At 39.0% G+C, this 13,229-nt stretch overlaps 2 protein-coding genes across 8 annotated transcripts in view; both read right to left on the bottom strand.

Moving 5' to 3' along the window:
- Positions 1-13,229, bottom strand: part of LOC114512472 (complement factor H) — a 157,561-nt gene that overhangs the window by 106,849 nt on the left and 37,483 nt on the right. The window lies entirely within an intron of this gene.
- The window catches only part of LOC114512469 (complement factor H), a 41,345-nt gene that overhangs the window by 16,928 nt on the left and 11,188 nt on the right, over positions 1-13,229 (bottom strand). The window contains exons 7-13 of one of the 2 annotated variants that reach the window (XM_028531430.2): positions 9,933-10,109; positions 9,255-9,458; positions 7,730-7,903; positions 6,840-7,022; positions 3,925-4,098; positions 3,209-3,391; positions 2,374-2,766 (exon numbers count right to left, since the gene is read on the bottom strand). In XM_028531430.2, the coding sequence (XP_028387231.2) occupies positions 2,567-2,766; positions 3,209-3,391; positions 3,925-4,098; positions 6,840-7,022; positions 7,730-7,903; positions 9,255-9,458; positions 9,933-10,109 (1,295 nt within the window). In that variant the 3' untranslated portion in view covers positions 2,374-2,566. Of the gene's footprint in view, positions 1-2,373; positions 2,767-3,208; positions 3,392-3,924; positions 4,099-6,839; positions 7,023-7,729; positions 7,904-9,254; positions 9,459-9,932; positions 10,110-13,229 lie in introns of those variants that run through there. The other variant, XM_036016234.1, reaches the window with a different exon arrangement.

Here is a 13,229-nt window from a genome sequence, read left to right as displayed (position 1 = left end):
TTGTGCTGTTTGAGACCCAGATGAAATCTTTGTAAAACAGTGTTTCATGCCTGTAAAAATGTATTTACTCTTGTTATAGGTGTACTGTCATTCCATGCAATGCATTTTAATTTCATTTCCATTTCAAAGATCTGACAATCTAAAGAAATTGGAAGTGAAAATACTTCCACACTCTTGGTCATGCCCATGTGGAACACAGTACTTGGGTTCTAAATGCTATTTCCTGATTAAAAAAATATCTGAGGTTCCTGCAAGCATGTGTGCCCACGTGAGCAGTTGGCAGGAGAAGTACACACTGAGCGTGGAACAACAGGCTGTGCTAAAAAGGAGAGAAAGGCTGAACGAGTAAGTGGGGATTCAGCCGAAGCTCCGAGACTGTGGTCCAGGAGACAGCCCCTTGCCAAGACTGGGGTAATCCTGTAGCCAATGGAAAAATGAATGTGACAAATGGATTATTAAACACTGAATTCTTGCTAATACATACAGAAGTTTTAAAGAAGAAAAACAAGTCTTGAACACCATCATGGAAGGACACGAACATATTTCTTGCTCCAGAAACTGGAGATTGAAGCACAATCATGATGAGGTGCCACATCATTTAGGTGGAGGTTTAACCTACACAGCCTTGGTGAAGGGACACTTACCTGTGTACAAGAGGCACCGGGAATGAACGCAGAAGAACGATAGAACTGGTCTGTGAAATTACTATTTTGTGACCTCCAATGAAATAATTGACAAAAACCAAGTGTGACAGGTTCCACTACTATTGGGTAACAGGCTGGCAGAAACACTATGTGCACAAATATCAGTGTTAATATCAAAGAGACGTGTCCATTGTGATGATGTCGCCTCATGTGACAGGAAACTGGCTGCCCTGGGGACCCAGGTTCCCTAACCTGGCTCCTTGGTGATGGCCAGTCTCCTCACTGGAGCAATGTCCCGGGTTTGGTTTTAACACAGAGCAACAAGGTACCACTTCAGGTATTTGTAGCTTAGTTACTTATAGCTTTATTTTCATTTCAAAATTTTTATTGAATTGACTGGGGTCACATTGCTTAATAAAATTATATAGCTTTCAGGGGTTCAGTTCTATAATACACCATCTGTAAATTGTATTTTTGTGTTCACCACCCAAATCAGGTCTCCTCCCATCACCATTTAACCCCAATTTACCCTCTTCTACCTCTCCCATCCCCTTCCCTCTGGTCATCACCATACTCTTGTCTGTGTCTATGGGTTTTTATTTCATTTTATTTTTTCATTAATGCCTTCATCATTCTCACTCAGTCCCCCCAATTCTCCCCTCTGACAGCTGTCAGTCAGCTATTGTATCTGTGAGTCTGTCTCCATTTTGGTTGATAGTTTACTTTGTTCATCAGATTCCACACATATCTGAAATCTCATGCAGCTTGTCTTCCTCAGAATGGCTTATTTCAGTTCGCACAGTACTCTCCAGGTCCACCCATGCTGTTGTGATACGTAATACCTACATTCTCACTGTCATCTTACAGTATTAACGTTTTTGTAGAAATGAATCATGTTTATATTCAACTGAATTTAATTAGTGATGTGTTTGAAATGTACAAATATAAAAAACATAGTTCAGGCTCTAGGGTTTGAAAGTGTCCAAATCTCTATAAAACAGCAAAATCATGAAGATAATGTTCAAGCCCTCCTCTTCATGCAGAGCTCTTTCTGGTTCTCAACAAGTGTCGTCTTACTTTTTGTATGTATTTACTCTAAATTAACATATTTCATGGTTCAAAGGTGATATACATTCAATACAGAAAAATGGGAGAATACAGGAACAGAGCCCCAACTCCTACCCCTGTTATCTGTAAATCCAACAGAGTTATGGTAAGTGTGTCATTGCACTTCCTGCTGGTCTCTGCTCTGTAAACTCGTAGTCACAGTTCACAGCATGTCGTGATATCATGAGAATGTGTCTATACTGCTGCTGTGTTTTCACCAGGGTGTGTGCCACTCTCCCCACAGTCACACTCTGAATTGGATCCCACCTGCTCCGTGAGATGTGTCTGAGAGCTTGCACACACTGGGGCGACAGGCTTCAGAAGATCACACCTGTCGCCATCTCTGGTGAGTGTTTCACCAGGACAGGTAATAACCACTGACATCTTCTCTCCAACACAGGTGTGACATAGTTTGGTTTTTATGTGTTTGTGAACTGATTATATTTTAAAGATGGTGACAATAATTTTTTTTACATTTCTTCTGCAACAAGAGTCTCAAACGTTCTCAGAAGTTTCAGAAAAAGCATTGGGAAAGTTAGGGGAGTGGTTGGGTGCAAGCAGGCCATGAAGGGATGGCTTCTGATTTCTCACCACAGATGTTTCACGAACAGAACACATAGCATTGTGGTTTGCCACATTTTAATGAGATCTCTTTCAGAGTGATTCATTGGTCTTTCACATTATAATGGTATCAACATAAACTCTGATTATGAAGAAAAATGAGATAAAATATACATGAAAAATAGAGAATTGGATTAATATAAAATATTCTAAATGAATATGTGTATTTCAATTTTCAGACTGCAACATAACCATCATTTCTCACAGGTGGGATACATCAGTTTTCCTGCCCGACACGTTACCCGGAATGCAGGAGTTGGTGACACTGCACGATACCCAGGTCGGCAGGTGAACTCAAGACTATCGTCTGATTCTGAATAAAGTTTTTTGTCGTCTCTCCATTTCAACTGTATGTTACGCTTTTCCATCATTTCTTCTGATACTACACATGCCTCTAAAGGTAAAAACAAGAAACATAAAACATTAAGTGATATACAAATTCTCACTACAGAGGTTTACAGTGTCATGTAGAATCTTCCACACTGATCCAGGAACTCATTCTCAGAACCTTTTTCAATACAATTTATTGAAAAGCCATCCTGTAGATGTAAGTCATTTTGAACAACTAATGATGTAAACATAAGGTACTCTGTGTGATGATTAAAGGTTAAATCAAAGTTCATAATACCCGTTGTCATTATACAGTTTCCATAAAAGAATCTTTGTTGCTCTTCCTGCTTAAGAATTTGTCATATGGTGTTTGCTCACAGATCACTCTGAGGGAGTCAAGCATTCATCAGAATAGTGGTAATCCATGAAAGTTCTGTTATAAAGAGCAGAACATCACACTCTCTACACAGATTTCCCAGGACCCATTGGAACAGCAACACACTTACCTAAACATTTGGGTGGTTGTGACCACTCTCCATCACGACATGTTATTAACCTGTTTCCCTGAAGTTTATAGTAGGCCTGGCATTTGTACTCCACAGAGTCTCCTGGAGCGTAGTTGGCTGATGGGAATGTGGTGATGTCCCCATTGTCAATGGTTGGAGGGGGCCCACATTTTCCTCTGGACTCTACAAAAGGACAGTCTTTGATTTAAGGTGGCTCTGGAGTAGGTGGGGGCTATCCTCACCTCTTCCAGGTGCCAGACTGGATTTACAGCTAAATAAGAGAGTAAGCAAGATGAAGAACCAAATGAAGGACACTTGACCAAGAGCCTTAAATGTAGGGTGTACAGAAGCTACCACACAGATGGGTAAGCAGAGAGGACATAGGGACAGCCTTGACCCCCCACCATGGACAGTGGCTGAGAAGCCGGAGGGTCAGCTGGGCTGAAAGGCCCCACTGAAGAGCTCCCACTCTCAAATTCATTCTGGAATCCATGACACAGAATATCTCTTCTTCTAATGTGGCCAAATCTGTCCTAGAATAAGTACACCATAGTACTTACTCAGTCCATAAATAGAATGGGACTTTAAGCACCACCATTTTATTTGCATGAATTTATTTCCTCCATAGGAACCACTCCATTATGTATTCATACCAACACAGTTTGTCCCTAATATATCCTCTACAATGGGGGTCAGGGGAGAATAAGATACTCTACCTTTGCACTGAGGTGGGTCAGTCCATCCCCCATTCAGACAGGTCACCTCTACATCCCCAAATAGGTCCAAAGGTTTCATGCATTCGTAACGTACCCTGTCACCAGACTGATACCGAGTCTTCCTGTTTTGTATAGTGGCATGTTCGACTATGGGAGGACTCCCACAGGAATTATCTAATAAAAAGAAAAAATGTGTATCTAATGCAATGAATGTTTAGAACTCACATCAACCAATGCAATTCCCTTCTATTTCTGGAGGACTTAAATCCATATTAGTCTGCCATGAAGACAGATTAAGTTAAGACTCTGCCTCTTAAATTTCTTTCCCATCCTCTCGAAGATCAATAGATATTTATAGCCAATGTAAATGGTGGCTTTTCAGATATTTCCCTCTGAGTTTAGTAAAAAAAAATAAAAGTTGTACAAATTGAAGATGAATCGATAAACCATAAAACTCAGAATAACAGATTATTTGGTTTCAAATTTATGTTGAAATCATCACATCTATTCATTGTGATTTTAGGCTCTTGGGCTAATAAGTATAGTAGTCATTTCCTTAAGAAGTGAGTCAAGAATTAAATGCTTTGAGGAATGCTGCATATTTAAAGGAAGAGGGTGATCTCACAAAAGATGCAAACAGAGGCTGAGGAAAATATGAGAAAAATGAATTTACAATTTAATGAAAGTACTCTAGTCATCTGAGGGGGGCAGATGATTATGGATGCTAAGATGAGCAAGGAGCTTCAGCTGGAGGTAAGGTAGTAGTAGACTGAAGGGGAAGCTGCTGGGAATTCTAGTTAAAGAATTTCAGGTCACCACCTGGAGTTTTGGATGCTGCTCTGAGTGAGCCTGTGAATTGGCATTTGCATTTCCTCCAGTTTCCTAGAAGGTGCTGATGCTGCTGTTTCAGGCACCACCCAGGAAAAACAACAGGCTCTCAGGTCAACCATCACCACCCCTTCCATTCCTCTGTGTGAAGGCACCAACCTCCGCCTCCCCCAATCTGGCCTAAGACAGAGCCTGTGTTCATCTCTTCATCATGCTAGAAGCAATGCTATATTGTACTATTTAAGACACTTCAGGAAATTAAATGTCAAAGTTGATCAAAACACCTCTGCATGTGGGTGTCCCTATCCATCTGCCAGTCATACAGCGAACAACATTGGGTCCGTCCATTTGGTAGTATTGTCGACATCTGTAAGCTACTTCTTCTCCTGACTGATATACCTTCTTGTTCTTGTTTACATTTATAGGTTCAGCATTATCAAAGCTGGGTGGGGAAGGACAAGTTGTTTCTGAAAGGAAAAAAGCAAGATACTTGTTCAGTAAATCTTTAAAAATAGATATTGGCCAATAACTTTCCTCTAGAATAATAGGTACACACCAAACCAATGCAATACTGTACAATATTTTTCTTATAACTTGAAAGTACGTTGGTGGTCTTGACTTGATCACATTGAGTGATTCTACATTCATCAGAAGTGTAATGTGGTACTGATGGTTCGGAAAGCCTGATGAGATCAGGACCACAATTCTTACATTCAGATTCTTTTTTGTCCACAGAGGCCATCTGTGTTTATATATATATATATATATATATATATATATATATATATATATATATATTTCTAGCCTTTCCTTCTGTCCAAGTCCACTTCCTAGAACTACATGTAACATTGCAAAAGGACACAAATGTCTATAAGAAGGTAACTGGTAAAGTGAAAAGAGCTGAGTCACGATGAGACTGGTGAGCAGGGGCCAGCTGTACCCCACAGAGGTGACATGTCTGAGTGTGCACATAGAGCAAGGGGCAGAGGGGCAGGGGGACCCCAAAGTAAACCAATCAGGATTCTGTTGCTAATCTGTTCATATGATTAGGGCTATTAATTGTCCACCAGAATCCAGAACTTTTTGGAGATACCTTGTTAGATTCTAAAATGACTGCGGATTAAAATTTACATCGTTCATGCTCTAGTTACAGATATTGATCAGCCTGAGAATAAAATTAAATACACCATACTTATGCATTCTGGGGGAGGGCTCCATTTTCCTTATGGAATCCTTAAATCCATATTAGTCTGTCATGAAAAGAGATTAAGTTAAGCTTCTGCCTCTTAAATTTCTTTCCCATCCTCTCGAAGATCAATAGATATTTATAGCCAATGTAAATGAGGGCTTTTCAGATATTTCCCTCTGAGTTTAGTAAAAAAAAAATAAAAGTTGTACAAATTGAAGATGAATTGATAAACCATAAAAACTCAGAATAACAGATTATTTGGCTTCAAATTTGTGTTGAAATCATCACATCTATTCATTGTGATTTTAGACTCTTGGGCTAATAAGTATAGTAGTCATTACCTTAAGGAGTAAATCAAGAATTAAATGTTTTGCAGAATACCACATAGTTAAAGGAAGAGGGTGATCTCACAAAAGATGCAAACAGAGGCTGAGGAAAATATGAGAAAAATGAATTTACAATTTAATGAAAGTACTCTAGTCATCTGAGGGGGGCAGATGATTATGGATGCTAAGATGAGCAAGGAGCTTCAGCTGGAGGTAAGGTAGTAGTAGACTGAAGGGGAAGCTGCTGGGAATTCTAGTTAAAGAATTTCAGGTCACCACCTGGAGTTTTGGATGCTGCTCTGAGTGAGCCTGTGAATTGGCATTTGCATTTCCTCCAGTTTCCTAGAAGGTGCTGATGCTGCTGTTTCAGGCACCACCCAGGAAAAACAACAGGCTCTCAGGTCAACCATCACCACCCCTTCCATTCCTCTGTGTGAAGGCACCAACCTCCGCCTCCCCCAATCTGGCCTAAGACAGAGCCTGTGTTCATCTCTTCATCATGCTAGAAGCAATGCTATATTGTACTATTTAAGACACTTCAGGAAATTAAATGTCAAAGTTGATCAAAACACCTCTGCATGTGGGTGTCCCTATCCATCTGCCAGTCATACAGCGAACAACATTGGGTCCGTCCATTTGGTAGTATTGTCGACATCTGTAAGCTACTTCTTCTCCTGACTGATATACCTTCTTGTTCTTGTTTACATTTATAGGTTCAGCATTATCAAAGCTGGGTGGGGAAGGACAAGTTGTTTCTGAAAGGAAAAAAGCAAGATACTTGTTCAGTAAATCTTTAAAAATAGATATTGGCCAATAACTTTCCTCTAGAATAATAGGTGCATACCAAACCAATGCAATACTGTACAATATTTTTCTTATAACTTGAAAGTACGTTGGTGGTCTTGACTTGATCACATTGAGTGATTCTACATTCATCAGAAGTGTAATGTGGTACTGATGGTTCGGAAAGCCTGATGAGATCAGGACCACAATTCTTACATTCAGATTCTTTTTTGTCCACAGAGGCCATCTGTGTGTGTGTGTGTGTGTGTGTGTGTGTGTATAGATTTCTAGCCTTTCCTTCTGTCCAAGTCGACTTCCTAGAACTACATGAAACATTGCAAAAGAACACAAATGTCTATAAGTAGGTAACTGGTAAAGTGACAAGAGCTGAGTCACGATGAGACTTGTGAGCAGGGGCCAGCTGTACCCCACAGAGGTGACATGTCTGAGTGTGCACATAGAGCAAGGGGCAGAGGGGCAGGGGGACCCCAAAGTAAATCAATCAGGCCCCTGTTGCTAATCTGTTCATGTGATTAGGACTATTAATTGTCCACCAGAATCCAGAGGTTTTTGGAGATACTTTGTTAGATTCTAAAATGACTGCGGATTAAAATTTACATCGTTCATGCTCTAGTTACAGATATTGATCAGCCTGAGAATAAAATTAAATACACCATACTTATGCATTCTGGGGGAGGGCTCCATTTTCCTCCTGAACATATCACAGATGCAGGTCCATGAATTATAAATCCTCGGGCACAGTGGTACATAAATTCTTCTCCATACTCATATCTGTTTTTCCTGTTCGGTGCAGCCCCATTGGAAATTAGAGGTGGTGGTCCACAAGGAAGTCCTGAAGGAAAAAAGTTAACAATGACTGAACATTTCACTAACTCTGGAATTAATTTCATGTACTGGTTGGCATAGATGGTACTTTTATTTCATCACACAGGTGCTAATAATAATACATCACAGAAAATGTGCATAAATATTTCCTAAATCCACCATTGTAGTGTGCATCCAGCCATCAACTTGAGCAAAAACTTGAAAAGAAAAATGTCCATTTATTTAGGAATGGGACTGTCAATGCTTCCCTAACCAGTCACGAGTAATAAAAAGAAACACATTGAGAATCATGTTAAGAAAATTGTCATCTATTGTAAGAGATCAGAAAGGACATTGTAGGAAAAATGTAAAATTTTAAAAGCCTGGCAGCAAAGCCTTCACTACAATGTATACAAATATTTAGAAAATACAAATAGCTGTACCTACATGAATAGTTAGGTTTAATTTCACTACACATCTAGTTTTAGTGGGGAAAATGCAGTAATTAAAAGTAATTTCATGTATCACATTTTTTTATCCACTTAGGGGCTGATCAGCCCTCGGACTGTTTCTAGGTCCTGGAGGTTGGAAACAATGCTGCTATGAACAGGGGATGCATATAATCTTCCCAACTGGTGTTTCAGGACTCTTAGGGTGTAGTCCCAGGAGTGGGGTCTCTGGGTGAGAAGGCAGTCCTGTTTTTAATTTTTGAGGTACCTCCATACTGTTTTCCACAGTGGCTGCTATGTGGCCTGTGAAAAAGAAGGAAATCTTACCTTTTGTGACAGCATGGGTGCATCCAGAGAACACCATGCTGAGTGAAAGAAGCCAGTCAGAGAAAGACATACAGTATGACCTCACTTACATGTGGAATTAGTGAATAGAAGAAACTGGTAAACAAAATAGAACAGAGGCGAGGACACGTGGGACAGACTGACAGCTGTCAGAGGCATGAGGGAGAGGGGGGCTGGGTGAACAAAGGTGAAGACATTGCTAAAGGACATGTATGCATAGCCCATGGACACAGAAGACAATGTGGTGACGGCCGGAGATAAGGCAGGGGGTCGGAGGCTGGGTGGAAGGGCACAAAGAGGTGGGAATGGGGACCTGAGTAATAGTGTCAACAACAAAAATAAACAGAAAGAACAAACACCTAAAGCAATTTCTGAATAAACCCATAACATTAACAAAAAATAGGATTTCTTGGTTTATAGAAAAATTGCTTGGTAAAATATGTTAATACATAAATGGTATATAAAAACATAAAAGGGTTTGTATACTTATAAATCTAAAGAATTATCTTTCATGCCTTTGATGATGATTGCTCATTTTGATCAATTGTACCAAAAATAGAATTTTAGTTTGCACGCCGTCCTCACCTACACACTGAGGTGGGGAACTCCATCTCCCCAAGTGGCATGTTATCTCATGACGCCCAGTTATCTTGAAACCGTCTTCACAAACATAACGTAATTTAGTGCCATGTGGATAGAGCTTGGGCTCCAGTGTTTCTTCTCCTTCTGATCTGGAGGAACTTACAGTTCCATGTTCTATATAAGGTGGCTGAGAACATGGTGTTTTCTCTACAATGCAGAGCAGATGTCAAAAGGTCAGGCACAAACACCATATTTACAAGGAAAAATAAAATTAAACACATTTGGGGTTTTAAAATAACAATTTTTGAACTACTGAAATTGTTTAATAACTAAACAATACTTGAAACTTGCAAAGATATGTGTCTCCATAAAACCAATGCTACCATCCCCTCATTCCCTTGTCCCCTTCATTCCCTTCCTGCTCATCCCCAGGAGTGAAACACACACCTAGACCAATTGCATCTGGGGTTTCTGCAGTAACCCAAAGCTTCCCTCTGTGCTCACTTCACAACACAAGGGGAGCAATGCTGATTGGTTCTGGTACCGAGATTGTGATGTAGGGTTTCAAGATGAAGTGGAACCCATATGGAGAAAGGGCTTCATCTGTCCCTTTCCATAAAGCACAGGGGCGTCTAACCCTCGTTTGACAGACAGGTGTCATGCAAGTGACGCACTACTGACCAATGCAGCGTGGGACTGACTTCCAGATTCCACCCTGGCACATGAGGTCTCCTGCTTCCAGAATCACAGAATTGTCTTGACAGAGAACAGAGATTGTTTCTCCTTCCTGATAATTCACTGTGGTCGTCATATTTTGAGATCTGGGAATCTGAGGTGGGGGTGCACATCTTGGTATTTCTAAAAATATTAAAATTAGATTTCTTAAGGAAAATCACAAGTTATAAATATTAAAAGGATAATTCAGTAAGTAAAATTGTCAGTAATAATGCATCTCAAAAGATCAAATTATAATGCCACGTTCTACATTTAAATTTGTTACACTGTTCTTCTTGCTTACCACTGTAACATACCACATTGGGTTTATATTCTCATGGCCTTCTTTGTACAGTTTTTCTATTATTCTTTGGATATTTTAGGATGACCTATTTTAATGACTTCTAACCAGTAGAACATCCTACCTGAATTATTCATTAAATAAAAGTCCATAAAATCAAGATTGATGTTAAAATCTTTTTTACAGATATCCATGATGAAATGTACTGAGGGTCAATGAAAACCCTCAGAAGATGTTGTGCCAATAGAAGCTGAATAGCCATAGCTATAGGGAACTGGTCCACGTGGCAATGGCGAATGTAGCTCAGCCCTGGTTTGGAAAACTGACAGGTGAGAGGTGGCACATAGGAGCCAGTCCCACAGATCAGCCTTCCCACAGGGGACCAGGCCTGCATTATTTCTAGGCTGCTTTGAGGCTTGCTTTTGCTAAGATTCCTTCACCCTGAGTTAAGACATCAGAGGTTAAATGTATATCTTTGAAGTAACTCACTAAAGTGTGTGCTAAGCCATTCCAAGCATGGAGCGTAACCAGGTCAATCACTTTTATTGTTCTCTTGCATTTGCAACATTCTTTTCTTTGTTATCTGTAAGAAGTAATCACTTCAAGCAAACCTGAGCATAATGAATGAGGACCTTCCTTGATGTAATGCTCCCAGAAAGCAATAAAAGCCTGTCCAGCAAGGGTTGGGGCACTCTCTCACTCAGAGTGGCCATGCTGCCTTTTTTCTTTATAGGACTTTTGCAGTCCTTGTGATTTTGTTTGTCACATCCACAATACCACAGACACCGTGTCACATAGGGAAGAACTGCCTTCAGTTAAAGATCAATGAATTTGATACAGAGTCTTGGCTGAGACATGAATTAGATAGGTTAACTAGTGATTTATGTATTGTTAAAAGTTTAAAACTTTCTTGCAGGTTCTGTTTCCTAGCTTGCCCAAATTGGTAAAAGACCAATATAAGAGGTTTAAATAGTCCACTCTCTGTTAAGGAAATTAAGTTAATCAGCAAACAATTTTTAAAAGAAAAAAGAAACTAAACTATATATCAGATGATTTCACAGGTGATTGTATCAATCATTTAAAGGAAAAACAATATAATAACTTTATTCATAATAACATTATACATGTACTTTCAGAAAACTGAGGGGCAAAGAACAATTCTCTAATGGGTTTCTGAGGCCACAGTAACCTTGATAACAACACCTGGCAGAGACGTTCCAGGAAAACAATGGTAATCTAATATGCTCTGCGAACATACATACCAAATTTCTTAAAAATATATCAGCAAATCAAGTACATGAAAGTAAAGAAAAATAACATATCACCACCAAGTAGAATTAACTCCAGGAATGAGACATTTTTATATGCAGTTCAATGGTGTAGTAAGAGGAAAATGGAGACAACTATACTTGAACAACAGTAAAAAAGAAGAAAAATTCCCAATATAGAGGCATCAAATATATAAGGAAAATCTTGGAGGACTGCAAGAAAGATATTGACAGCAACACACTTATAGTAGGGGATTTTAACACTCCACTGTCAAAAATGGATAGATTTTCCAAACAAAATATCAACAAAGATGTTTTAGCATTGAACAATGTCCTAGCTCAAATGGCCTTAACTGATATGTATAGAGCTTTTCTTCCCAAAGAAGCAAAATACACATTCTTTTCAAATGCACATGGAACATTTTCAAAGATAGACTACATGATTGGACACAAAAGAAGCCTCAACAAATTCAAGAAAATGGAAATAACATCAAGCATTTTCTCTGACCACAAGGGACTGAAACTGGAAACCACCCTCGAGGAAAAAACTCAAAAACACCCAAACTCATGGAGATTGAATAGCATGCTATTAAACAATGAATGGGTCAAGAAGGAGATTAAGGAAGAAATCAAAAACTTTCTGGAAACAAATGAAAATGAAAATGAACTCACAACAATCCAAAACTTATGGGACACAGCAAGAGCAGTCCTGAGAAGGAAGGTCATTGCGATATGGGCCTACCTAAAAAAGAAAGAAATATTTCAAATAAAAAACCTAATCCTACACTTGCAAGAACTCAAGGAACAACAGCAAAGACAGCCCAGAACAAGTAGAAGGAAGGAAAAGACTAAGATCAGAGCAGAATTAAATGGCATAGAGGCTAATTGCACAATTCTAAGGATCAATAAATCCAGGACGTGGTTCTTTGAAAAGATAAAGAAAATTGAGAAGCCTTTAAGCAGGCTTGAAATCTTTAAGCATCAAGAAGAAAATAGAGAGAACACCCAAATAAACAGAAATGAAAGAGGAGAGATTACAACTGATACCACAGAGATACAATAGATTGTAAGAAATCACTAGGAAGAACTATATGCTAAGAAATTGGAAAACCTAGGTGAAATAGACAAATTTCTAGAAAAATATAATCTAGAAGTGAATGGAGAAGTAGAAAGCTTGAATAGACCAATAATAACTGATGAAATTGAAGCAGTAATAAAAAAAACTCCCGACAATCAAAAGCCCTGGACCAGATGGTTTCACAGGAGAATTCTACAAAGCATTTAAGGAAAAGCTAACCCCTATCCTTCACAGACTATTCCAAAAATTTCAAGAATATGGAAGACTCCAAACTCTTTTATGAAGCTAGTATCACCTTAATCCCAAAACCAGATAAAGACATAACAAAGAAAGAAAACTTCAGGACAATATTGTTGATAAACATAGACACTAAAATCCTCGAGAGAATATGGGCAAACCACATCCAGCAGTACATTAAAAATATCATACATTGTGATCAAGTGAGATTCATCCCAAGGATGCAGGGATGGTTCAATATTTTCAAATCAATCAATGTAATACATCACATAAACAAAAGTAAAGACAAAAATCACATGATTATATCAATTGATGTGGAAAAAGCATTTGTCAATGTACAGCACCCATTTATGATAAAAACACTCAGCAAAGTGGAATAG

Source organism: Phyllostomus discolor, chromosome 15 (assembly GCF_004126475.2).
Source record: "Phyllostomus discolor isolate MPI-MPIP mPhyDis1 chromosome 15, mPhyDis1.pri.v3, whole genome shotgun sequence".
NCBI lineage: Eukaryota > Metazoa > Chordata > Mammalia > Chiroptera > Phyllostomidae > Phyllostomus > Phyllostomus discolor.
This window is presented reverse-complemented; position numbering and strand designations above follow the sequence as displayed.